Consider the following 27,741-nt stretch of genomic DNA (forward strand, 5'->3'; position numbering starts at 1 on the left):
GCCAGATCTAGGGTAGAAAACCACTGTGCACCTGCCAGGGCATCCAAAGACTCTTCAATACGGGGAAGAGGGTAAGCATCCTTCCGTGTCTTGGCGTTCAATTGTCGATAGTCCACACACATTCTTAATTCGCCACTCTTTTTCTGTACCAACACAATAGGTGACGCATAGGGACTACTGCTTTCTCTAATTACCTTACTGTCCAGAAGCTGCTTAATGTGATTTTTTACAGCCTGCCACTGTGTAGGGGGTATTCTCCTATATCTCTGACGCACTGGGATATTATCAGTAAGTGGTATTTCATGTTCAATCTCATCAGTACACCCTAGGTCACCCTCACTTTTGGCAAAAACCTGTTGATACTTCTCCAATAGCTCTTTCACTTGTCTACTCTCCGCAGATGTTAACCCTGGCCATTGTAATGGTGAAATAGTCTCTGATGCAGGCACATGAGATCCCATAACTGTATGGGCATTCACTACAGTCACATGCGCAACCTCTTCACCCTCCCCAACAAAGTTCAATTGCTGTCCTTCAATTCCCTCAACATGATGTAACTTGCCCAGCACCTGTCTTGCATGCACTGTAGCCCCTGTAACTCCTACATTAACTACAGGTACATAAGTCACACCATTTACAACTGTCACTAAAGATGGTGACAGCAACAAACCTGGAGCAAGATCTGAGCCCCCTGGCTCCAACAACATAGGTTTTGGGGCGGTGTAGGGAACCTTTGGGCAAGTAACTTTTACAAATTTTAGGGACCCTGCTGGTATAAAATCTCCTGCCCTTTCAAGCACACGGACCCAACCTTCGCTGGTTACTGGACAAACCTCTAATCTATGGCAATGGCGCAAAGCCTTCTCCCAACCTGCTTTAGCTTGATCAGCATCTAACGAGCTAAACAATACTTCCCCTTGTTGTGCAAATAACTCTCGATAACATTCTCCAATTACATTCATTCCCAATAATCCTGGTACCGCCTCTTGTTGTGAAGCACCAAAGGGATCCTTTACCACTAAAACCCCCCGACCTGGAATGTTTCTGCCTAACACCTGGACATCCAATTCCAAGTAACCTACATAGGGAATATCTAGCCCATTAGCTGCCTTCAAGGCAAGCCACCCACATGATTGAAGTCTAGGGGCCTTCAAAGGTTTTAATGCCTCTTTAAAGAATGACTCCGTAATGGTGGTGACCATAGAACCTGTATCTAACAGACATTTCACTTCTACCCCACCCATTACCACATCAACAATTGGACATTTACCTATAAGAGGTGGTGAATTCTGCATGCTACTAATCACATTATTAATACTTGTTCTCCCCCCATCTCCCATACCTGAGGGTCCAGTAGCAGCAGGGTTGGCATTTCTCTCAACAGTTGGGCTAGTGGCTCGTGGTCTCGGCCCCTGACGGCACTGACGCAGAATGTGTCCAGGTTTACGGCAACACAGGCAAATAGGCAAACCTTCTGCAGTAAACTGATAATTAGAGTTAAGAGGGCGGGAGGCAGACTGATCCAACACAGACTGTATTTTAGCTAAACTTTGTAGGATGCTATTAATTTGCAACTGCTGTTTATGAAGTTGCTCTTGTAGATCAGACAAATCAAACCCCTTCCCAGTCCCTATTGAATTACAGGCCCCCTCAACATTAAAGTCAGCTCCTTGATGGTAAAGCCCTACTCGAGCCTGTCCAACAGGTCTCTCACCCTCTTCAGCCCATTTTATAGCCTCCTGTCGGAGTGCTAAAAAAGAAATTGCAGAGTTTTGTCTCACAATACTCTTTAATTTTCTGCGCAATGCCACATCACGCACATGTTCAACAAATTGGTCTCTAACCAAAATATCTGGATCTATTAGCTTATTTGGATAAGAACGCTGGATATCCCCAATTAAAGCCCACAGAGAGTGAGAAAACTCTTTTAATGACTCGTTATCTTTGTTTTAGTTTAAAAAAAAAACTGTTTTTGGAGACCAACAAAGGAAGAGGAGGAACCGTACAATTCTTTTAAAATTTGTAAAACAACCTCAGGGTTTTCCCGATCTGTCAAAGAGCGAAACCTAATTTCTGCTTTTGCTTCCCCCTCCAAATGATCATAAAGGAAGAGGGCCTTCTCTCTATTAGTAATACACCTATCCCGAAGACATGCTTCAACATTCTCGATCCAATCATAAACTGATAACTCAGTTTTGGATTTAGAGCCAGAAAAATAAGGACACTTCCTCTCCCACTGAATATAAACAAACCTTTCAGATGTTGCTTGACTAGGGAGACTTGAGGCAATATTAGAAACCTCAGGTGGTCCACTAGTACTACTTGCAGCTGAACTGGCACCCCCTCCTAGATGAACCTGTGCATTAGCTACTCGCAACCTTTGTACTTCCTCACGTAGAGCAAGAAGTTCCTCCTGTTCCCCTTCAAAACTCATTTACAACAAAATAAAATTACTGCACAACATAAAATAATGAAAAAAAAAATGAAAAAAAAAAATTGGCAAGTTATTTGTAGTCACTGGCCTCTAGGTCCCCGCTTGGCATCTCCGGGCAGTCGCTCCTCTTGTTATCCTGTCCCAGCCACTGTTTCTATTTTAACAATCATACAATAAATAACAGAGATTACATTAAGATCCTGCAGACTACGCCAAAAATGTAGTGTAGTAAATATAAGCGGACTACGCCACCTCCTTATTTAAGGCAGGAGGAGCCCTCTAGGGGTCACAATACGGATTATGGGAAACAAATTTAGTATGTAACAAAGGGTAACAATTTTATTGTTCCAATAGAACCATCAAATGTTAAAAACTGTTAATAACATTCACAGAAGTTGGAATTGGCTCTCCTCAAGACTGCAAGAGGGTCGGGCCTGCTCTTGTGGACCTCCTACTACCTGTAAGAGACAGAAGAGGACAGAAGAAACCCCACAGCATACACTGCAAATAAGTAGTAACCTTTAAGTCACTATTTCAGTGCCAACTTCCAGTACCCACCACACAGCAGTGTCACACCACCCAAATCACCCACACCGAAGGAGGTCTAGTGTAGATGCAGGCCCGGCCCTGTACAAAGCCTCTGACCACTGGAACACACAAAAGAGGAGAGCAGTACCAAAGAAAACAAAACAAATGACAAATAACATTTAAGATCAAAATCAATATCAAATAATAACAAACCACAATACAAATCTAAAATACACAAGAAACAGTGGCTGGTCTGCCCCTTTAACAATAAAGAGACATGCATGTTAATACACATCAATGCAGCCCACAATTTAAAACAACAAAACAAAACCTACTTCAGCGAGAGTACAACTGCAACACAGTTACCCAATCTCAACTCTCAATCCCCAAACATAATTGATAAAAGGTACTATGAAACAAGAGAACAGATTACCACAACATCAAATACATTTATATATTAATTGCATCAAACTCATGAATGATCGGTCTTAAAGTGTATATACTGCGTTTACCGTTATTCAGCATTCCAACACGGCCATCAGCCCATTGAAGGTACCGCAGCAATAAATGTTTGTCTGCCTCATTTCCCAGACCGAGAATAAACCTCTTAAATAATCAGCCTAAAAGAAGAAAATAACAAAGATGGAATTTCACCATCAAGGAGCAGTTGGAAACTTCATGCAAAACAACCCAAACTAACAAATAAAACATACCTATGAAAGGGTACGGAGGCTGCACGTTGAGCACAACAGACACACGCCAGAACTGCAGAAAAAACCACCACCTATTGCTGCAAGAACCCTTTATGCGATCTTAATAATAGAACTAACCATCTACACCTGAAACTGGTTGCTGGCCAGTCTCCTCCCACACAACAAAACTTTGTGCACCTATAAAATAAAGATAACAAACAAGGTGTGCTGTCTGCAGCCTTTGTCTGCGCTGATCTTCATTTACAAACACGTCATTAAAATGAACTGTAACTCCGTGAATACTCAACGAAGAGACATGAGAGAGATATCTATAGAAAGCTTGACATGTCTACTTTTAAACTAAAGAAGTGCTGCCGAACAAATATTCTGTGATAAAGTAATCCATATCAAAACAACGCGATGTCCTTTTTTCACGTCTCCCTTCATTATATCTAATGTGTATGGAAGGCCAAGAGGGTCAAATACACGTGAATTTTAACGCGTCAACAACACGTTAAATACGTGTATTTCACGTGTAGACAACACGTATTTAACGAGTTAAATACGTGTTGTTTACACGTGAAAAATCAGCACGTATTTAACGTGTATTTCACATGTTAAATACACATTAAATACATGTGTAATACACGTGAAGTATGCATTAAAAATCAGTCAATGGGTCAATGTCATTGGCTGCTGAGGACTTGGGTCAAACCACTTCTGTGAGCTTAGAGGGGTGTACCATTCATAGACAGGCAACCACCATTTAACATGCTATAGATCAGCTTATTCAGCCTTATTATTTAGTCTTTCTTCTTTTCTTTTTTGTATAGCCTATAGAAATAATATATTTAAGTTTCAGTTTTATGAAATATTTATTTTTTAATAAATATAAATTAAAATTTTGTGGTGATAGTATAAAGTTGATAAAAGGTACAGTATTTTGTAATGAAACAGGACTTTTTGTTTAGCTCTTGACTCGCTGAAGTATACTATATATAGTGTCCCTTCTTTAATTTTTCAGTACTGTGTGATAACTTAAATATGTTGTCAGTACTATTAAAATAAGATCAAAACCTGGCTAAAACCAAATGATTATTTTGGTCTAAATGAGTCTACTCCACCGAACTACTGTTATAAGCATGAGCCCCGTCAGACTGGTCGTGGCGGAGGTGTTGCAACAATATATAGTGATATTCTCAATGTTACCCAGAAAACAGGATACAGGTTTAACTCTTTTGAAATACTTCTGCTAAATGTTACACTGTCAGACATGCAAAATAAATCTAATGTATCTCTTGCTCTGGCTACTGTGTATAGACCACCAGGGCCGTATACAGAATTCCTAAAAGAATTTGCAGATTTCCTCTCAGACCTTCTAGTTACAGTTGATAAGGTGCTAATCATGGGAGATTTTAATATTCACATTGATAATGCAAATGATACATTAGGACTTGCGTTTACTGACCTAATAAACTCCTTTGGAGTCAAGCAAAATGTCACCGGGCCCACTCATCATTTTAATCATACACTAGATCTAATTATATCGCATGGAATCGATCTTACTGCTATAGATATTTTACCCCAAAGTGATGATGTTACAGACCATTTCCTTGTATCGTGCATGCTGCGTATAACTGATATTAACTATATGTCTCAGCGTTACCGTCTGGGCAGAACTATTGTTCCAGCCACCAAAGAAAGATTCGCAAATGACCTGCCTGATCTATCTCAACTGCTATTTGTACCCAAAAATACAGATGAATTAGACGAAATTACTGACAACATGGGCACTATTTTCTCTAATACATTAGAAGCTGTTGCCCCCATCAAATTGAAAAAGGTTAGAGAAAAACGTACTGTGCCATGGTATAACAGTAATACTCACTCTCTCAAGAAAGTAACTCGTAGTCTTGAACGCAAATGGAGAAAAACTAACTTGGAAGTTTTTAGAATTGCATGGAAAAACAGTATGTCCAGCTATAGACAGGCTCTAAAAACTGCTAGGGCAGAGCATATCCACAAACTCATAGAAAATAACCAAAACAATCCAAGGTTTTTTATTTAGCACAGTGGCTAAATTAACAAATTACCAGACGCCACCTGATTCAAATATTCCACCAACGTTAAATAGTAATGACTTTATGAATTTCTTCACTGATAAAATAGATAACATTAGAAATACAATAGCGAATGTAGATTCTACAGCATCTAACACTTCAGTTTCATCCATCGCACCCAAAGATAAACTGCAGTGCTTTACAAATATAGGACAGGAAGAGCTAAATAAACTTATCACTGTATCTAAACCAACAACATGTTTATTAGATCCTGTACCCACTAAATTACTAAAAGAGCTGTTACCTGTAGCCGAAGAACCGCTTCTCAATATCATTAACTCGTCGTTATCTTTAGGTCACGTCCCAAAACCATTCAAGCTGGCGGTTATCAAGCCTCTTATTAAGAAACCAAAACTAGATACTATTGTACTGGCAAATTATAGGCCTATTTCAAATCTTCCATTTATGTCTAAAATTTTAGAAAAAGTTGTGTCTGCTCAATTGAGCACCTTCCTGCATAAAAATGATCTGTATGAAGAATTTCAGTCAGGTTTTAGGCCCCACCATAGCACAGAAACTGCACTTGTTAAAATTACAAATGACCTGCTCCTTGCGTCAGATCAAGGCTGCATCTCATTTCTAGTCTTACTTGATCTTAGTGCTGCGTTCGACACCATAGATCATGACATAGACTCATAGATCGATTACAAAACTATACAGGTATTCAAGCGCAGGCTCTAAGATGGTTTAGATCCTACCTGTCCGATCGCTACCATTTTGTTTACTTAAATGGGGTGTCATCTCATTTATCATCAGTAAAATATGGAATGGCACAAGGATCCGTCCTAGGTCCCCTTCTATTTTCAATATACATTTTGCCCCTTGGTAATATTATTAGAAAATACGGAATTAGCTTCCACTGTTATGCTGATGATACTCAGCTATATATCTCAACGAGACCAGATGAAACTTCCCAATTATCTAAGCTAACAGAGTGTGTTAAAAATGTAAAAGATTGGATGACAAATAATTTTCTCCAATTAAATTCGGATAAGACAGAGATATTAATTATTGGACCAAAAAACACCACACAGAATCTTGTAAAATTACAATCTGCAGCTAGACGGATGTACTGTTACTTCCTCTACAGTCAGAAATCTGGGTGTTATATTGGACAGCAATTTGTCTTTTGAAAATCATATTTCCAATGTTACAAAAACTGCATTCTTCCATCTTAGAAACATTGCCAAGCTACGAAACATGTTATCTGTTTCTGATGCAGAAAAGCTAGTTCATGCATTCATGACCTCTAGACTGGACTATTGTAATGCACTTCTAGGTGGTTGTCCTGCTTCGTCAATAAACAAGCTACAGGTAGTCCAAAATGCAGCAGCTAGACTCCTTACGAGGTCAAGAAAATATGATCATATTACCCCAATTTTACAGTCTCTGCACTGGCTACCTATTAAGTTCCGTATCAGTTACAAATTATCATTACTTACCTATAAGGCCCTAAATGGTTTAGCTCCTGCATACCTAACTAGCCTTCTACCACGCTACAACCCATCACGCACCCTAAGGTCACAAAACGCTGGACTTTTGGTAGTTCCTAGGATAGCAAAGTCCACTAAAGGAGGTAGAGCTTTCTCACATTTGGCTCCCAAACTCTGGAATAGCCTTCCTGATAATGTTCGGGGTTCAGACACACTCTCTCTGTTTAAATCTAGATTAAAAACGCATCTCTTTCGCCAAGCATTCGAATAATGTATCTCTTAAATTATGTGTGTAGTTGCATCTGCATTTTTATTCTTTAGCTTGGGTTAAACTAATTTTACTTTGTTGGATCAGCAGCTATGCTAATGATGTCTCTATTTTGTTTCTATGTTTTGCCACGGGATATACATCCCGTGGTAACTAGGATTTACACAAGCTCCAGTCTGGATCCAGAACACCTGAGAAGAGATGATGCTGACCCTCAGAGGACCCCAGATGATCCTAACCTTGAATCAACAAACAGAACTAACAATTATTGCTACATGTGTGACTGCATCATATAATTACTATTAATTAATAATATTGATAGTTCATCGTCTAGCTGACTACGTCTTGTATTATTATTATTATTTTTTATTTTTTCTAAAATCCTGTCAAACGTGCACAAACTACTAGCTACTACTAAATATTGTAGAAACATAATTTTCTGTAAAGTTGCTTTGTAACGATTTGTATTGTAAAAAGCGCTATACAAATAAACTTGAATTGAATTGAATTGAATTGATCAAATTGAATGGTATTTAGGAGATTATAGTTTTTGCATGACTTATTTCGCATTCAGCTAGACAACCGTGTCCTAGCTGTTATCATAGCCTAGGCTTTTTATTAAAAAGGAAAACAGCAAGGGACCATGGAAAACGACTGTTGCAGGTGTATTTTTTTAGGGTATTATTATTTTATTTTTTTGGCAGCGGGGCAACTCAAAAATGTTGGGCACACAAGTACTGTGGCTCTTTTGCCCAATGTCCAAGATGGCCAAGCCAACATCAAAGTTAGTTCACTAACTTTTAATTCTAGTTCTAATTGTTATAGTTAAAAGAAAAACAAAAACAAACAATGACATTAAATAATAATAATAATAAAAAAAATTTTTTTGAGCATAATATTAATAGTATTAACACATGGCCTGATGCAGTGACACTGCAACACAGTAGTCTAGGTAATATCACAGCTTGTATAATGAAAAGAGGCAATAAGGACACTTTTAATTTGAATTTGAAAGATTTCTCACCACCTCTTTCACCTGTGCCTGCAGACTTGCCAGAATGCTGATTCATTTTTGGAGTATGGCCATATCGATTCAAACCAAGATCTGAGGCTGGCGGTTCTGATTAATTTAAATGGTAGGTTTTCATAATAATTTGATTTTCTATCTCTGAGCTACTGTCTGCTTGCTTTATTAGCATTAAATTAGAGGCAGATGTTAATTATAAATTAGTATTCTACATTTTTAAATGCATATATAACCAAAAACCTTTTTTCATCAAGTTTTTTGTAAGCCTACAAATTTTATACAAATATAAAGGCATCTTTGTATTTTCATTCATAAGAATATATAAGAAATGTATTTTCTTAATATCTATAATTTTCCATTGGTCACTGTTAAAAATGTAAATTGTACATTTCTTTTTAATTTTTTCCCCCCTAAAATAATCTGCTTTCCCTAGTTTGAAAACCACAGCACTAGCATAAATGTGATCTCAAATATAATAGGCTTGAAGCTGCAAAACTAAAAAAAAATTGTAATTAGACTATCAGCAAATGTAAAAAATGTCACGGGCAATGAAATTAAAGAAATGGGATGGCGAGAAGAACGGAAAAAAAAGATATGGGTGGGCAATTTGTACATAAGATGCTCTTGTTCTTTCCAGCACATTGGCTTTATGATCACAGTTTCCTTGTAAATATAAATCAATTTATAAGGATGCAATTGTTTTTTAAAGAATTAAACATTTTCAGTATTGATGCATTATATTTATCAAAGGCTTCAGTAAAGATTTGTTTTTATATACATGCTGTTCTTTTGAACATTCTGTTCATCAAAAAATTCTTAAATGATTTGACCAAAAGTATTAAGCAGCACAACTGTTTTGAACACTGATAATAATTAGAACTGTAAATTAGCATATAGAATGATTTCTGATGGATCATGTGTCTCTGACATCTGGAGTAATGACTGCTGAATATTTAGGAATAAATAGCTTTTTAAAATATATAAAACACGATCCACCTCAAAACTTTTTTTTCATGTAACAGACACATCTTCCCTTATGGATATTCTTACAAACACACACCACACACACACACACACACACACACACACACACACACACACACACACACACACACACACACACACACACACACACACACACACCCCTGTGGCAATTAACCAGCACTGCTGCTGAGGCTGTGACCTCCAGTTCCTCAGCATCCCTGTGGTTGTTTTCTAAACCAATCTGTTCTCCTTTCCTTACTGTCCCCCAGCGCACACACACACAGCCATCCTTGTGGTGCAGTTAAACGTCCCTAGTGACACTGAAAAATGTTGCCCACTTACTCTTCCCTCCCTTTACACCTGTCTCTCCCATTTCCCCCTTTCCCTGCCTATACAAGGCGTGTTTGTCCCACAGTATTTCTAGCCAATGTGCCATCCTTAAGTCTCATCTTTTCCTTTCTCTCTCCTCACCCTCATCCTCTACCACCCCCTCCCTTTTCCCCTCTCTCTCGTTCTCTCTGCCTCTCCCTCTTTCTTGCTCTCTCCCTCCCTTCCTCCCTCCCTCACTCTGAGGCACTGCAGTAAAGTCTGTTGATAGGATTGAGGCAGTTTTCTCTGCGCTGACAGAGAGAGAGAGAGAGAGAGAGAGAGAGAGAGAGAGAGAGAGACTGCAGCATGCTGCATTGCAATCACACTAGAGCACATGAGAATCTGCCCACAAAAGCACACGTATCCATCCATTCAGCCGTCGCATCCTCTGCAGCACGATGTTTGCGAATGCGTGAGCTCATTCAAAGAGGGTAACTTGTGTTGTTAGGTGTTTAAAAATCTGCTGTCCCCCCCCAACATACACGCACATCAGCGACTCCTCCCACTCCTCCGAACCCCCCATCCACCCACATCGACAGCAGGACGGTGAAGAGATTCAGCACTCAAACCAGAGCTTCGCCCCTGACGTGGACCCAAGCAGGCGAAGATGCAGCTTTTAGTTCTCATGTGGCTTGAAGGATTATAATGCAGTGATTGTTTTACAGGAAACAGCCCCTCCGAAGGTTTCTGTAGAAGATCAAGTGCTTTCACTGGGTGTCTTGCCTGTGTATGTGTACCGGTTGTTTTTTCCGAGTCGTTGGACTGACGCACGGATACTGCAGCAGAACTGCAGGGGCCTGGACGCTAATCTGGAGGACATGAGGACCCAGTGGATCCCCCACCCCTGAGCTCCAGACCCCACTGCTGCTGCACATTCTGCTGAGGTGCCGCTCTCTCCTCTGCTCTGGACATTTTTGGGATGTGTGGGAGGTTTTTGGGAGGTTTTTCATGGTGCTGCAGTGTTGTATTGATGTGGAGTGTACAGGGCCCGGTGCTGTGTGTGTGCGTATGGAAATGATGGCTAAAAGATTGTGACAGAGTGTGTCTGTGTCGTAGCTGTCTGCTGACTGCTCTGTGCATGTGTGTGTATGGTGTAGCTGAGCAGAGCTCCCAGAGGCCGATAGGATGCTGACTGCTCGAGATGGAGCTCGAGATGAAGCTCAGAAGCTGCACAGGAAATGGATGAAGCACCAGGCCTTCATGGCCGAACTGGCCCGTAACAAAGAATGGCTCGCCAAGATCGAACAGGTGAGTCACAGGCAATGAAATTAAAGAAATGGGATGGCGAGAAGAAGGGAAAAATTAAGATATGGGTGGGCAATTTGTACATAAGATGCTCTTCAGATAAGTGCATGGGCTCTGGTTTCTTTCCACCACATTGGCTTTATGATCACAGTTTCCTTGTAAATATATATCAATTTATAAGGATGCAATTGTTTTTGCATTTTTTCAGTATTGATGCATTAAATGTATCAAGAGCATCAGTAAAAAAATTTTTTTTTTAATATACATGCTGTTCTTTTGAACATTCTGTTCATCAAAAAATTCTTAAATGATTTGAGCAAAAATATTAAGCAGCACAACTGTTTTGAACACTGATAATAATTAGAACTGTAAATTAGCATATAGAATGATTTTTGATGGATCATGTGTCTCTGACATCTGGAGTAATGACTGCTGAATATTTAGGAATAAATAGCTTTTTAAAATATATAAAAAACTGTTATAATTTGTTTTAATTGTAATAATATTTCACTATATTACTGTTTTTACTGTACCATCAAAATGAATGCATCCTTGGTGACTCTAGGTTAATAAATGTTAATGCTGTTAATAGTTTTACTCTGGGAACTGTGGGAAACATTACTGAGCCAGTATGAATTCTCAGTTGAATTTAGAGTGCATGAGAAGTATCAAGGAAATAGGACTTGTGTTAAAAAATGAGAACAGATTCAGGATCTGTCGAGGGAGGATTCAGGAATGGTTTAGAATGTATTGAGAAAAGATTCAGGATTGGTTGAAAAAAAGATTTGGATTGAAAATTGATTATGAATGGGCTGAGTACAGATTTAGCTTTGGTTGTGGTTTAGTTGGGGGCATTTGGCCTTGATTGAGGATGTACTAAGAATTGATTCGAGGCGAATGCTTGATGGTTGGTTGAGAATGGGTTTGGAACAAATTTGGGGTTGATTGAAGATGAACTGATGACAGATTCTGACATATAGGTGTAGACTTTGGGATGTTTATTTAAAGAGGAGTGAATCGTGTCCTCTGAAATCATGCAAGTTTTTTTTTTCTTAAACCAGTGTTGAGATATGATATAAATAGTAAATAAAGCAAAAATATTTTTCAGTCAATTTTATTTTTAAAGCACAACAAAAACAACAACGTTGACCGTTGTGCTAAACAACATCATATAATAGTGCTAAATAAGTACTTCCATATTTACTCATTTATAACAAGTTTTGTTTTTATATTGTTATAACAAGTATATTGTTTCAATGGGTATTGGATATTTAGGTATGCATACTCGTTTATACAATATACCTTTTTTTAGATTACTTTTGCAGTCATCTAACTTATAGGTGTAACCCTACAGTAGAACCAAGATTACACAGTATCAAAGTTTCTTGAAGGATGCTCTCTCACTTTTATAGAATGTTTCAGATTCTCAAAATAAATAGCTATCCATATTGCAATGTTGTGTTGCTTACATTCACTTAAACACCAAAACACTGATCTGACATTGATGATAAATGTTGTTTTTAGATTCTCGTGTGTTATTGGCCATGTATTGGTTATCATATAGTTATGAGCTTATTGGTGTCAACTAGAATTTTAAAACTTTTGGTGTGTTCCCGTTTAAGATTTTATTTCTGATCTTATTGCACTTGCCATTAAATGTTAGATAACATGTTCAGTTTCAGTTGGTTTATGGTGCCTTATAATGCCCTGCAATACAATATTTGATCCCAGGTGACCTGTTCTGATCCGGTACGTGCTGTCCTGAAAGATTGCTTATCATGACCTGCTACACAACAGGACATCCTGGTGCAGCTGAAGTGTGATGGCTGGGTTTCGAATGGCACTGTGAAGTGTCTGAAGCCATAGAGCAGCTTGTGTGATGGCAGGGACATTAATATGATTAGTATTTTGTAAATCAGTCTAAAGGTATGATGGGTATAAATGGGATATTTGCTAGTATTGCTGATCACAGAAATGGCAAGGAACCATGACATGATGTATTGTGTGTCTCTGTATGACTGTGTAGACGCTGCTACTGTTCTTCTTTCGTGTTAACAGAAGGTGGAAAGCTGAGAATCAGCCTCACTAATGTGCTAAATTGTCTCAAAATATGTATAAAACCGAAACCAAGAATTAAACTCTTCTTTAAACTTTTCATTATCTGATCCTATGAAGTGGCATATGTGTGAGTGATTTTATTAGATGTATGATTCTGTGTGGACCAAGATGCTAGTATGTGGTACCGTTGCAAGTGTGTTGCCTCTATTTTTGTGCTATATTGCAGTGGTGATGGCAAGATGATCTAAACAGATTCCACAAAGGTTTCTGTCTTAATGGAATAGTGTGTTTATAAGTGGTAAACAATCCAGCTCTGACTAGAAATTTCAGATGCATTTTGCTGCATTGATAATTTGGTTAATAATATCTCAGATGCCTTGTTGCTGATTTGTCACTCTGTTCCTGTGGTTGATTTGTACTGCAATACACAGAATTACAACATGTCTGAATTTCTTATTAGATGTTGTGGGGCTGCTATATTTCTGTTTTTGCCTTGTTTTCTCCTCTTATGTTTCTTCCATGTTTGACTGAATGGAGTTTGGTGCTATTTACAGTTCACCAAGGAACAGATGATGTAAGATTCTAAACTCTGTAGTCTTTAGGCTGACTGCACTACTTTGTAATAATAAGCTAATCTTTATTCAAGCTGATTTTAAATGTCACTCATGTGTACTTTCTTATGCTTCTGTGTCAGAGCTTGCAATTAGTTTCCAGGCAGCAATCGTTAATCGTCTTTTTAATGTTTGTGACATAGGGATTGTGTATGTATGTATATATATATATATATATATATTTACACACACAACATTACATTTATTTATGTATTGCTACAACCTTCTAATCCCATACAATCTGACTTAAATAAACATATTGAAACATTTTTGTCTTAACTTTGCCTTAAGAAGACTTGCTAGTGTATAAGTCTAAGGAGAATCTTTTCTAAATATTTTTTATATATTGTGAATATTCAATGAATCACCTAGCCCTGACACGGATCAGTGTCAGATCATGGTTTGGGAAAGTGTAATATCATAGCATTACATAATATCTTCAGTTGTAATAAATGGTGCAAATCTTTCTTTTCTTGATCTGTAATTGCCAGCGGAAATCAGAAGCTTCTTGGCTACTCTGTGTGGATGTGACTGTCATGTATCTCCAGGCCTTTTGTGAAACTTGTGATTAATGTTGTTCCGGTACTTCTGTGCCAGTGTTTCGCAAAGCTTTATTTCGGGTGATTTCAGTGGACCATACCAAACATGCAAACCAATCTCAAGAGTGAAATAGCTTTTTATAATTGGTTTCCTGCAGTGAATTAGATTCATCAGCATATGCATGGGCTCATGTGTATATGCAGAATGTTTGATGTAGAAAATAGTTTTCTCCCCACTAAGTCAAGTCAGAGATTTTTGTCTTTGCGTATTGTGCATTTGACTTTGAATTGTCAGATGGTTGCTTGTTCTGTTCAGTTTCAAGAAGGAGAGTCTAATTCTGCTTTCTGTGCAATCTGCAACATGCTTCCTTTTCTCTCCCTGTTCTTCAGGATTTTGTTTCAGAACTACAGCTGTGTCAGAAATCCTGGACCTATTTCACAGTTGTGCAGGTCATTGTAGAATTTAAAATTATTAGATTTTATTCTGTAGAATTCTAGATGTCTCTTTTTTAATGAATCAGTTTTTGAAAAATTAGCATTTATAAGGAATGTGATTGGTTCAAATAATGAAATCAGAAATTTAGTTACACGGGTACTATTCAATAATATTCAATCATTCAACTGTTGTTTGAGCTGCATGAGCTGAGGCTAAAGCTGAAGAGTGAATGAACACTGGTGTGCAAAAGGCTCAAGTGATGTGAATATGGACAGAGTATGTACAGCGAGTGTTCGTTCAGACCACGCCTTTTTTCTGACATGTTGCGACATGCCCTGGCTTGTAGAGAACGGCTGTCAGTTTAGTTTCAGTTTCAGTTGAGCTAATCTTCGCATTGTGTTCGTGTGCGTCAGTGACCACAAGTAAGTTGGAACTATATCATATAGATTATAGTTTATATTAGTAATTTATGTTAACGTTGATAGTCATTGACAGCCTTTATATCTGTTGTATGTGTGACTTATATGTTATTCCCATTGTGGTTACGTTTCGGGACATGTTTAGCACTGCTTGTTTAAGTGACTAGAGATAGTTATTCAGTTAACTAAATTGTGTTTATGGAAGTAATATTGATGTTTATTTCCTTTCATTTAGAACCACACCTACACTGTAAAACCATAAGAAATAGTGCCTGTGCATCGCATCTGTATTCCCAAAGTGTGCATCTGTATTCCAGAAGTGATATATCTGTATTCCAAAGTGATATATTAAAGCCTTCAACATATATCTCTGCCTTCCGTGTCCTGACTAGACACCCCATATCGTTGACTAATTTCCATAACCAGAGCCCCATTACAATTTATGGTCCTTCGAGCCGGATAGTGTCAATGATATGGCAACCAGTAAAGAAGGAATCAGCCTCCCTGTTTCGCCAGTGCGCCCCAAACGCTCACTGCAACGCCCAAGATATCTGGATGATTTTTTAGTCGAATATTCAGATCAGCATAGCTTAGCGCAGATGCACAGGCACGAAGAGGAGAGGGAGCTACGCAGTCCTGCTAGAAGCATATCCTCAATGTCACCAATGCATAATGCGAATGAAGTCATTGTTCATCAAGCTTTGGAGACAGCGCGGCAACAGAGTGAAACTGCTAAGAAACAAACAGAGCTTTTGGAGTTTTTCCTGCAGCATCATTCCCCTCGGACCTCAGCTCAGTCGTCAAGGAGGTCATCACGGCATCAGACCCCAGTACGCCAACTCTACCCAGACAGAGGAGGTGAACCACAGCCTTTGCCAACCCTTGTTCCTCACCAACACAGAACTGAGGATCACCCAAGTGTAGCTGCAGAACTAACCCATCAGCTAGAACAAATGACACTTCCTCCGTCTCTCAGCCGAGTCACTCAACCCCCTCAGCATACGCTCGTTCCACGCTATGGCGTTCAAGCTATCAAGCAGGATTCTGAACATGATCCACCAGCTCACCTTCAGCCCAGCTATCCCAGAGAGTCAACCCAGGGTCTACAGCCATCAGTAGGCCTATTAAGAAATGCCACATCATATAGCTCACTCTCGTCCTACCCTATATCGGGTAATTGTGAGCCCAGTGCAGCGGCACCCGGCAGCCAATACGAGAAAGGTAGGGAGCCTCAGTTGGAAAATCCACATCTGGTGCCACCTGAGCCTCATACATCACATCTCTCACATGTGGCTCCTCCCAGATCGCTACATGGAAATCCAGCTTTCGATCAGATGATGCCTTTACCCGTGCACCAGTCAATACCTCAGCCTCCTTATGTACCCCAACCTTTCTACCAAGGGAATCCAGCCATGCTGGCCCATTATCCATCCACTGGATATCAGCATACACCCCCCAATATAGAAGGCCCAACATTTCCTGACTTTACCAAGGAGGACAGAGCTCAATATGTGGAGCTACGCCTTTCCCTTAGTACACTCCTCCATCCTTCTCAGTCCGAGCATTACAAGTATGCCATCTTGCTGAAGCATGTCAAGGTGCCACATGCACATCGCCTAGTGCTAGCTCATGCAGAGTCTAGTATGCCCTACTCTGAAGCTCTGAAAGCACTGGATGAACGCTATGGACGTCCATATCAGTTTGTGCTGAAGGAGATAGAGGACATGGAACGTCTACCCCCCATCCGAGATGATAGAGCTCTCGACGAGTTCTCCATCAGAGTGCAGTCGCTGGTAGGGATGCTGAAAGCTCTCCGAGGTGAAGGCCATGAGGAACTCCACTGCGGCTCCAATGTGAAGCGCCTTCTAAGCAGGCTCCCCAAGCACCAGCAAGAGAGATTTCGTCGTCAACAGTATAGGAAGGACCCGGATAAACTGAAGCTAACGCTCATTGAATTTTCAGAGTGGCTGAAGGCAGAAGTCAGATGCCTGGACATTGAGCCCTCACTTCAAGCTCACAGTGAGAAGGATAAGAGGGAATTTAAGCAGCAGAAGTCCAAGGTTAAGATTACTACGGTTATGCATGGGATAGACAGTTCAAGTAACCATCCATCCGACACGCCCTCTCAAGCAGCTCATTCTATGCGAACCCAAGGGAAGGGTAAGATATCCTGCCCTTACTGTGAGGCAGAACACTACCTCAGCCAATGTGAGAGCTTCGCTAGACTTACCAAATCAGAGATGGTGGGCTGGATTAAAGTCAAGAGGAGGTGCTGGAGATGTGGACGTTCTCACCTAGCTTCTGCTTGTGACCTCAAGAAGCCGTGTCGCCTTTGTAAGTCGAAACACCTCTCTGTCCTTCACGAGGTCAACCAGAGGAGTGGGAACGAGCCCACCATCACATCGACGGCAGAGACTCACTACCTGGATCAGCCAAATAGATATAGCCAGGTGCTGTTAAAGATTGTCAGAGTCAATTTGCAATACCAGGATAAAGTGCTTGACACGTATGCAGTGCTGGATGATGGCTCTGAGAGAACCATTCTGCTTTCGTCTGCAGCACGCCACCTAGGAGTACAGGGTCAAGTAGAAGACCTCACACTCCGTACTATCCGCCAAGACATCAAGATACTGTCAGGCTCACGTGTGTCCTTTACGATCACTCCAGCTTCCCAACCAACAAAAAGGTTCTCCATTCAAGGCGCATTCACAGGTGAACACCTAGGCCTCTCTCAGTACAGTTACCCGGTTACCCAGCTCCAGAGAAGATATCGCCATCTACGAGGTCTGGCAATCCCACCCATCGATGGTGTTCAGCCAACCCTCCTGATTGGATCGGATAATGCTGATCTGATCGTTCCGATTGAGCCAGTGCATCTTGGTCCCCCTGGTGGTCCTGCAGCAGTCAAGACTAAGCTCGGTTGGACACTTCAGGGTCCAGCAAAATACCTGCAGCAACAGCTTCCCCCCACACAGTGCTTGTTCACCACAGTTTCCTCCCCTTCTGCTGAGCTGTTCAGTCAAGTTGAACGGTTGTGGCAGTTAGATACACTACCTTTCAAAAGTGAGAGATTGGTGACCAGATCCAGACAGGACAAGTACTCAGTGGACCTATTAGAGGCCGAGACCATCCGTGTAGAAGTAAACGGAGTGCATCGGTACGCTACACCCCTTCTACGAGTCCCAAACATGCCCAAGCTGCAAGTTTCAAAGGAAGTCGTGATGAAGAACCTGCGAAACACAGAGAAGAGGTTAGTACAAGATCCACTGCGTGCATCTACCTACCAGGAGGAGATCAAGAAACTTGAGATTGCTGGGTACGCCACCAAGATTGACTCCTGTGAGGTGGACTCATCCAAGGAGTCGTGGTTCCTGCCCCATCACATGGTCAGACACAATGGCAAGGAGCGGATTGTTTTCAACTGCAGCTTCCAGCTTGGCAGACAAAGTTTGAATAACTACCTCCTTCCTGGTCCAGCCTTAGGACCCTCACTCCTTGGAGTCCTCCTGCGCTTCAGGGAGCATCGAGTCGCAGTAAGTGGAGACATTAAAGGGATGTTTCACCAGGTCCGCCTGCTGGACAGAGACAAGCCTTTGCTGAGGTTCCTTTGGAGGGATCTAAAAACGGACAAACAGCCATCAGTGTACCAGTGGGAGGTTCTGCCGTTCGGGACGACGTGCAGTCCCTGCTGCGCGATCTTTGCTCTTCAGAAACACATCGATGAGTCAAGTCAACCAGGAGAAAATGTCCGCCACAGTGTGGAACAGTGTTTCTACGTCGACAATTGCCTGCAGAGTCTACCCACCATAGTAGAAGCCAGGAACCTCGTGACGAAGCTTAGAACCATTCTAGCTGCAGGTGGCTTCGATATTCGTCAATGGGCCAGTAACCAGCCAGAGGTGATTCGCAACTTGCCTAAGGAAGCCAAGTCTGACAGCAGCGAGAGATGGGTTTCTCAGACGCATGGTGAAGCTCAAGAAATGACGCTAGGCCTCAGTTGGCACTTCATGGAGGATACACTCCATTACAGGCATCGCCCGGTTTTCCCAAGCCAGACGACCATGCGAAATATCTATAAGATATTAGCAAGCCAGTATGATCCCCTAGGTCATATCCTGCCTTTCACGACAAGGGCCAAAGTTTTGGTCCAGAGACTGTGGGCCAAAGACCGCGACTGGGACGACCCAAACTTACCGGTCGACCTCCTGCAAGCCTGGACTTCATGGGAAGAAGAGCTCCCTCAGCTCTCAACGGTTAGTCTCACCCGGAGTTACTTCCCACTGGACGTGGATGTAAGTGCCATCACCCTCGAGCTTCATGTATTCTGTGATGCATCAGAGTCCGCCTACGGGTCAGTTGCTTACCTACGTGGTGAGGATCCTCATGGCCAAGTCCATGTAGCCTTTGTGCTGGCACGTTCAAGAGTGGCACCGAAGAAACAACAGTCAATGCCACGCCTTGAGCTCTGTGCCGCCCTTGCCGGAGCTCAGCTTGCCCAGATGATCCAGAGAGAGCTCACCCTTCAGTTGAGGGACACAGTGCTGTGGTCTGACTCCACCACAGTACTTGCCTGGATACAGTCAGAGTCCTGCAGATACAAGGTGTTTGTAGGGACTCGTGTATCTGAGATTCAGGAGCTGACGGATCACCGGTCATGGAGGTATGTGGACACACAGAATAACCCCGCGGATGCTATCACCAGAGGGATGACACTATCCAACCTAGCCAAGCCAAACCAATTCAGCCAAGGTCCTGCCTTCCTTCGGCTATCACGTGAAAGATGGCCAGCCACAACTTCTTTCGTGGAGGTCACAGATGAGACAGAGATGAAGAGGTCTGCGTTCTGTGGCATTATGTCAGCCATTACGGCTCCAGAGATCCCAGCCACTGAAGACCACTCTACCTTCGAAGATCTCCTTGAGGCAACGAGTAGGTCACTGCATGGGGCGGCCTCCCAATCAAGCGCCCTCAGTGCAGATGACTACGCAGAAGCAGAACTCAGAATCCTTCAGAGAGCACAATATGATAGCTTTCCAGACGAAGTCAAGTGCCTACAAACAGGGAAAGCACTTCCATCCAGCAGTAGGCTCTTGTCACTTGCTCCAGAGTACGATGTCTCTAGGGGCCTTATCCGAGTAGGTGGTAGGCTGCGCCGTTCTACTAGTCTGGAAGATGATGTCGTACACCCAATTGTGCTGGAACCCAAGCACCATATTACCAAACTTATCATACGACAGTACGACAACAAGTTACACCATTCTGGATCGGAGAGGGTCTTCGCAGAGCTCAGGCGCAAGTTTTGGATCCTCCAAGGCCGAGAAGCTGTGCGTCGTCACCAGAGATCCTGCCCGGAGTGCCAGAAATGGAGAGCAAAGCCTGCGATTCCTAAGATGGCAGATCTGCCCCCTTGTCGTCTCCGCCTCCTGAAGCCTCCATTCTATTCAACAGGAGTAGACTGCTTTGGCCCATTCCAGGTCAAGCGAGGTCGGAGTATGGAAAAGAGATGGGGAATTGTTTTTAAGTGTATGACCACCAGGTGCATTCACCTCGATGTGCTGCCCAACATGGATACCGACTCGTTCCTTATGTCACTCAGAAGGTTCGTGGCTAGACGGGGAACTCCCTTCGAGCTTCTCTCTGACTGTGGGACCAACTTCCGCGGAGGGGAGCACGAGCTCAAGGCAAGTTTTGAGGCCATGTGTGTGGAGCTGCAGACTAAGTTGGCTAAGCACCAGATCCGTTTCCAGTTCAACCCACCAAATGCACCTCACTTTGGTGGAGCCTGGGAGCGGGAAGTCAGATCCATTAAGGCTGCACTCTATGTTACTCTGGGAGCACAGACAGTGACCGAAGAAGTCTTGCAGACAGTCCTGATTGAGGTGGAGGGAATCCTCAACTCCAAGCCACTGGGCTATGTGTCGACAGATGTAGCCGATGTGGATCCCGTGACCCCCAATTACCTCCTCATGGGGCGGCCCGACTCTTCGCTTCCTCAGGTGGTGTACCCTGAGTCTGAGATTCTCAGTCGAAGAAGATGGCGGCACAGTCAGGTGTTAGCTGACCAGTTTTGGACGCATTTCATACGGAACTACTTGCCTTTCTTGCAATCAAGGCAGAAATGGGTAAAGGACACAGAGAACCTCACTGTGGGTACAGTGGTGATGGTAATTGACCAAAGGTTACCTCGTGCATTGTGGCCCGTGGGACGAGTCACAAAGACCATTAGGAGTGTCGATGGGAAAGTGAGGACTGCTGAGGTGCAGGTAGATGGGAGGACCTACACCAGACCAGTGGCCAAGCTCATTGAGCTGCCAGCCATACCGGATAATGCCTCGACAGCAGCTCCTGTGGGTAGTTGAGCCTCTCCAGGAGATAATTCACACCGTGAATTATGGGGCGGCTGTGCAAAAGGCTCAAGTGATGTGAATATGGACAGAGTATGTACAGCGAGTGTTCGTTCAGACCACGCCTTTTTTCTGACATGTTGCGACATGCCCTGGCTTGTAGAGAACGGCTGTCAGTTTAGTTTCAGTTTCAGTTGAGCTAATCTTCGCATTGTGTTCGTGTGCGTCAGTGACCACAAGTAAGTTGGAACTATATCATATAGATTATAGTTTATATTAGTAATTTATGTTAACGTTGATAGTCATTGACAGCCTTTATATCTGTTGTATGTGTGACTTATATGTTATTCCCATTGTGGTTACGTTTCGGGACATGTTTAGCACTGCTTGTTTAAGTGACTAGAGATAGTTATTCAGTTAACTAAATTGTGTTTATGGAAGTAATATTGATGTTTATTTCCTTTCATTTAGAACCACACCTACACTGTAAAACCATAAGAAATAGTGCCTGTGCATCGCATCTGTATTCCCAAAGTGTGCATCTGTATTCCAGAAGTGATATATCTGTATTCCAAAGTGATATATTAAAGCCTTCAACATATATCTCTGCCTTCCGTGTCCTGACTAGACACCCCATATCGTTGACTAATTTCCATAACCAGAGCCCCATTACAACTGGTAAACTGAAGCAATTTACTAACAGATTAAATAACTCAAGCAAATGCTTCCTATATAAGATCAGTCAGCTATGTATACTTATCTTTACATTTACATTTATACTTACAAGTTAGAATTCTCACACAAATTGTGGATGCATGCTAATGATGTTCTGATTAATATGAATTCTTTGACAGATTGGCGGTGCCTCTCTTGCACTTAAATTTAATTTCATCATCAAAAGAAAAATACATCCTTTAAAAGTCACCCAATCATTGTTTTTATGATTGTTAATTGCTGTTACTTTTGAGTACTCGGTTACTCATGCCCATCCTTTAACCAAATCTAATGATTTAGCATTGGTGCTGCTAAAGCCACAGCCACAGAAACATAATTAAGAAACATAGGATACCATCATAATAAGCTTTATTACCTCAGATTCATAAGTTCGTAGGTTTCATATTATCCTTAATCATTTTCAGTGATGGAGGGTTCTGAATGTGTCTTGAAATCTCTTTAGCACTACAAACTTTGCTACAGTACATCAAAAATTAAGCAAATTAACAATGACTAATTACAATACTATTTGTTTCCTCTTTGATGCCAATATGTGCCAGAAATATTGTCAGACATGGCATGTTTTGCAGGAGAAAGTTTCTTCATTTTTAGCACTTTTTTGTTTGTTTGGTTGAACTAAGATGGCTGCCAGTATTTTCCAAACCTGATTTCTGTAGCCCTGTGGAGCTGCCTGACTTGAGAGCAATTACAGCATCACACACAAACGCTCACTCTTAGATAGTGGTACGTATCCACGGAAACGCAAGTTAATGAGGCTGTAACCTGAGAAACAGCAGAAGCAATGACACCGCGTTCCACTGTGATTGGAGAACTCTTCGTCCTTCTGGAAGAGTTTCCGCCCCCTCCCCCACTCTCAGACTCACTTAGCTCAGCATCCTCAATGACAGACAGGTGGCTGGACCAATCACAGGGCACAATGATGTCCTTAGAGTTGACCTTGCCTCCTTGTTTCACCAGGCCATTCACAAAAACACATGATGTACTATATTATGCAAAATAATAGTTTTAGACTCACACACAGTTTCTTGCACACACACATATGCAGATTAAGTAATTTGTAATACTATATCATCTATCTATCTATGTATCTACTGTATCTACTGTATCTATCTGTCTGTCTGTCTGTCTGTCTGTCTATCTGGTGCAGTAGGTCAGAGCTTTTTTAAGCAAAAAATAATAATAATGCAACTAATGCTGCAAAATATAAAAAGAATCTTGTCAGATGGTACATCACCGTAATATTAGAGGTTAAAATGACCTAAAATTAAAATGGTATATTTTTAAATATAATAAACACTTGAATAAAAATGCAAACATTGACATTTCACATACAGCAGCTTTTATATAAACTTTTTAATGTTGTAATAATGTTTCTACAATGCCTAGTAATAAGCTTGAACCATAGATATGTGTAGATGCCACAATGACAGTTTCAGCCACATTAAAGTGTCAGTCCTCTTGTAAGAGTAAATGTGTCATCACTCACAATAAAAATAGGAGTTTTCCAAGATGGCTCGACATTGCACAGTCTATGTATTAATTCAATATTTCAGGTTAAGTTTTTAACGTTGTGTAGCTAATGGCTTCTTGTTGTATTGTGCTAGTTAAGCAAAATCATCTGCTGAAGTCTGTTGCAGATATAGATATACGTGCATATAACCACGGTTGCAGACGCTCAGTCAGCTTGTTCATGGACAATATGGCAGACAGCTTGTGTATAGCAGCCCATAGAAACAGCAGCTAATAAGACATCTACATATACATATCTATGGCTGGAATAGCCATGGAATGGTTAGAACTCCTTAGCAACTGGCACAAACAGCTAGTTCACCTTCAGAAAATTCTAGCAGCCAGCTAAGACATCTAACAATGCCTAGCAACTGGATAGAACACCCTAGCAATGCTTAACAACCAGTCAGAATACTTCAGCATCCATCTGTCATAGGTTAATTCCCACATTCAGTTTCATCTTCTTCTCTATCTTTTTGTTTTCTATCCAAGCATCCCCTTTTTTCCTGTTCCTTTTTCTGTTCTCTCTTTGTTTCTCCATCTGTTTCTCTCTCTCCTTCTCTCACACACTCTTTCCCTCTCTGCAGTACAGGGGAGCAGGCGACTTGTGCCAAAAGGAGAAATGCTGCACTGCATTATGAAACACAAACGCGCACACATATGGACATGCACACGTGTACACACACACACTGATAGCTCAGTGATGGAAAGAGGGATGTAGATTGGTTGGAAAAGAGAATCAGGAGTGAATTAAATTTCATGTGTTTCTGCAGAGAAAAATTTACCTTGACACACTGATTCAGAGAGTGTGTGTGTGTATATGCAGGGCTGGGAAGGTTACTTTTAAAATGTATTTCACTACAGATTACAAAAAAAAAGTAATCAAAAATATTTTGTTAGATTACTCCGGTTTAGTAACTTAATCTAAATACTTTAGAATACTTTGAAATACTTAAGCTTTGTGACACAAAGGAACATATTAACTTGATGTCTTGTTTTTATACTTTATAACATCTACCAGCCATAAGATGGGTTTTCTTTGCATTTATTTTGAAGAACATCAATTTTCCACAGAATTTCTATGAACAACAAATTTTTTTTTATGTCATTTAAATCTTCCAATCAATATGAATTTAATTTGAATATATTGAATGGGATTCTGTGCTCTTTCATGCTGCATTCCAAGTTTCAAAACGAATCCAGACACACCAAACACATAATAAAAGTAGCCAAAACAACTGGCACAGTTGTCCAAGTTATACAATAGATTTGTTTAATGATTGGACCAGACTTTAAGTGAAAAAGAGTCACAAAAGAATCGCTGAGTCAAAATTGACAGGGGCCCGTTTCCCACAGTCACAAGCAATGCCGTTATTAACGATGCTTTTGGGAAACACACCTCAGGGGTTGCAAAAATTTTAAATTCCTGGTAGCCCTTAGGGCAGGCATTCTTCAGGTTTTGGTTGCCAAAAATGAATTTAACTAACCTGGAATAAAAATAAAGACATCGGCTGAACTTTACCATGGACAAATCAGCATGATCAGCAAAAACTAGTAGCATATCTGGATGTAACAATTCAATAAACTTATGATGCGATAAAATTCACAATGCAGATTACACCATACAATTTTCTTACAATTTATTTATATATTTATTTATTTTTTATAAAATGAGATTTAAGACAAATTATAAATTAAAATGTGTCCTTTTATTATTAGACAAAAGACTAAATGCTGCATATTTCTTTGTGAAATTGAAATGTTAAATAAAAAACTAACTTTTTTAAACAAATCCCAAATCAAATAAAAAATCATCAACTTAAAGAAATATCTTAATTTAAACAATAGTGCTCTATTTTAAATCAGATGAAACCATTTTAATTACTATCCAAAAAAAGATACTAAATAATAATAATAAAATTAAGTAAAAACAGAATGTTCCGATTTTACAGTTTGTGAATGATGTCTCTCTTTGACAGCAGGTGCCACTAATTTAACACCAGGTATTTAAAGGCTGCTGCCCCTTTAAGACCAAATGCACGGATCCAATATAATAATGCACAGGATATTTATTTTTCCACTGTATGCATTCACTTAAGACATAACCGACTTTGTTTACGAGAATACTTGCAGAGACAATTATTTTGAAATAATTTTGTGTCTATGTGTTCATTCAGAAGCAAGGATACACGAAAGACGCGTCAGTTCGGTTTAAGTGCATTGTCTGAAATGCTGCTCTCTGTGGGTGCTTTGAATGAGTGCTCGCAAGCTCCAAAAACGCGCAAATGGTTTAAAACGGTTGAATCGGCAAGATTTAGAAACAAGTGCAAACGATCAACTACGATCCGTTTCACCCCTTCAAACGAGTGAACAACGCGAATCAAGTTAGGAATTTTACATCACTGTTCGAGATAGCCCGACTGAAAAATACAATAGCCCCGGGACATCGGGATAACAATTTTGCGAGCCCTGCACCTCAGATCTATCCAGTTTGTGAACCATTGGTTCCCACAGTGGTTTTGTTAATCAAAATAAATTATTATTTTAAAAGATTGACTCAAAAGAATCATCTGTTCATGAATGAGATCATGAACTTAAATTACGCACGCCAAAGATTGAACATCTCGAATGAATAAAGTCTTCGAGTTCATCTGTAAGGCACATAAAGCTATCGTTTGACTTTATACACTTTTATTTCATGCATGGCTCGTATGGATCTGTTGACTGAATGCAAAGTATGAGTTCTAGGAGATTGTTTGTGTCGTGATGACGAGCATAGATGAATGCACGCTCACTAGGAGCTGCTAATGAACAGCTGCTGCACGCAGGTTTTGTTTCAATGGAAAATCAGTCATAGTATTGGTAAAAATCCCCAAACTGTTTACTCAAATATTAAATTAATAAATTACATTTAAATTAAAAGTAATCACTGGTGATCTGAAATACTTTTCCGATGTTACTGTAATTGGATTACCCCTTATTTCAAATGTAATTTTAACGAAATACAGTTACTCATATTTTGTATGTTAAATACGTAATGCTGTTACATGTATTTCATTACTCCCCAGCCCTGTATATGTGTGTGTGATGGTGCCCTAATTTAGGACACCTTTAGAACTTCAGCCATGGCTCTGAAGAGACATATTCTCATTACTTTGATCCTTTTCCATGTTACATGTACACACACAGGCATAAACTGGCAATGATGAAGGTTGAGGGTCAGAGCAGTACCACATTCACGGATTATGTTACATTTGTATGTGTAGGAGGGTGAGGAGCTGATCCAGGAACAGCCCGAGTTGCGATCGGTGGTGGAGATGAAGTTGAAGGAAATCAGAGAGTGCTGGTCTCACCTGGAGAACACCACTAAAGTCAAGGCCCGCCAGCTGTTTGAAACGCAGAACCACCGCACTACCGACCTGCCCACTTACACCCTCAGCGACCTGGACCAGCATCTCACTGCCATACAGGAGCAGCCGCCCACACTAGGCTCCACCCACATCATCCAACCCACCCTCCTTCAGCCACGCCCCACTTTCAGCCAGCAACTCCAGAGGATACAAGTGAGACCTGGAAAAGTGCTTTTTTTTTTTTTGAAAATTTCAAGACCATTTGTAATCTCACATTATCTTAATTTCTTAGTCAATGGAAGCCCAGATGCAGCTTTATCAGGGTGTTGGTGAAGTCAGGGCTGGTGCTGATCACCGGAGACCAGAAGGAGAAGAGCTAGGAGGTGTGACGGAGACACGGATAGTGCGTCTTATCGAGCCTCTGAAGGAAAGGAGGCGGATCATTCTCGCCTCAAAAGAAATGCACCAAGTCACCCAGGACCTGGAGGATGAGATTGTGAGTGTCACTTTCTATTCGCCATACAGTTTGTGATTATATATCAGTATAAATGTATAAGAATAATATTCATCATATTATTCCTTATTATTATTACTGAAAAACAATTAACAAAATAAATACAAAATTTAACATTTAACCTTA

At 40.8% G+C, this 27,741-nt stretch overlaps 1 protein-coding gene across 1 annotated transcript in view; it reads left to right on the forward strand.

Moving 5' to 3' along the window:
• The first annotated feature begins 10,127 nt into the window (after window positions 1–10,127).
• sptbn4a (spectrin, beta, non-erythrocytic 4a) overlaps window positions 10,128–27,741 on the forward strand; it is a 33,740-nt gene continuing 16,126 nt past the window's right edge. Inside the window, exons 1-4 of the mRNA XM_059551110.1 lie at window positions 10,128–10,739; window positions 10,953–11,103; window positions 27,018–27,314; window positions 27,394–27,597. Coding sequence (XP_059407093.1) covers window positions 10,981–11,103; window positions 27,018–27,314; window positions 27,394–27,597 — 624 coding nt within the window. The 5' untranslated portion in view covers window positions 10,128–10,739; window positions 10,953–10,980. The remainder of the gene's footprint in view (window positions 10,740–10,952; window positions 11,104–27,017; window positions 27,315–27,393; window positions 27,598–27,741) is intronic.

Source organism: Carassius carassius, chromosome 5 (assembly GCF_963082965.1).
Source record: "Carassius carassius chromosome 5, fCarCar2.1, whole genome shotgun sequence".
NCBI lineage: Eukaryota > Metazoa > Chordata > Actinopteri > Cypriniformes > Cyprinidae > Carassius > Carassius carassius.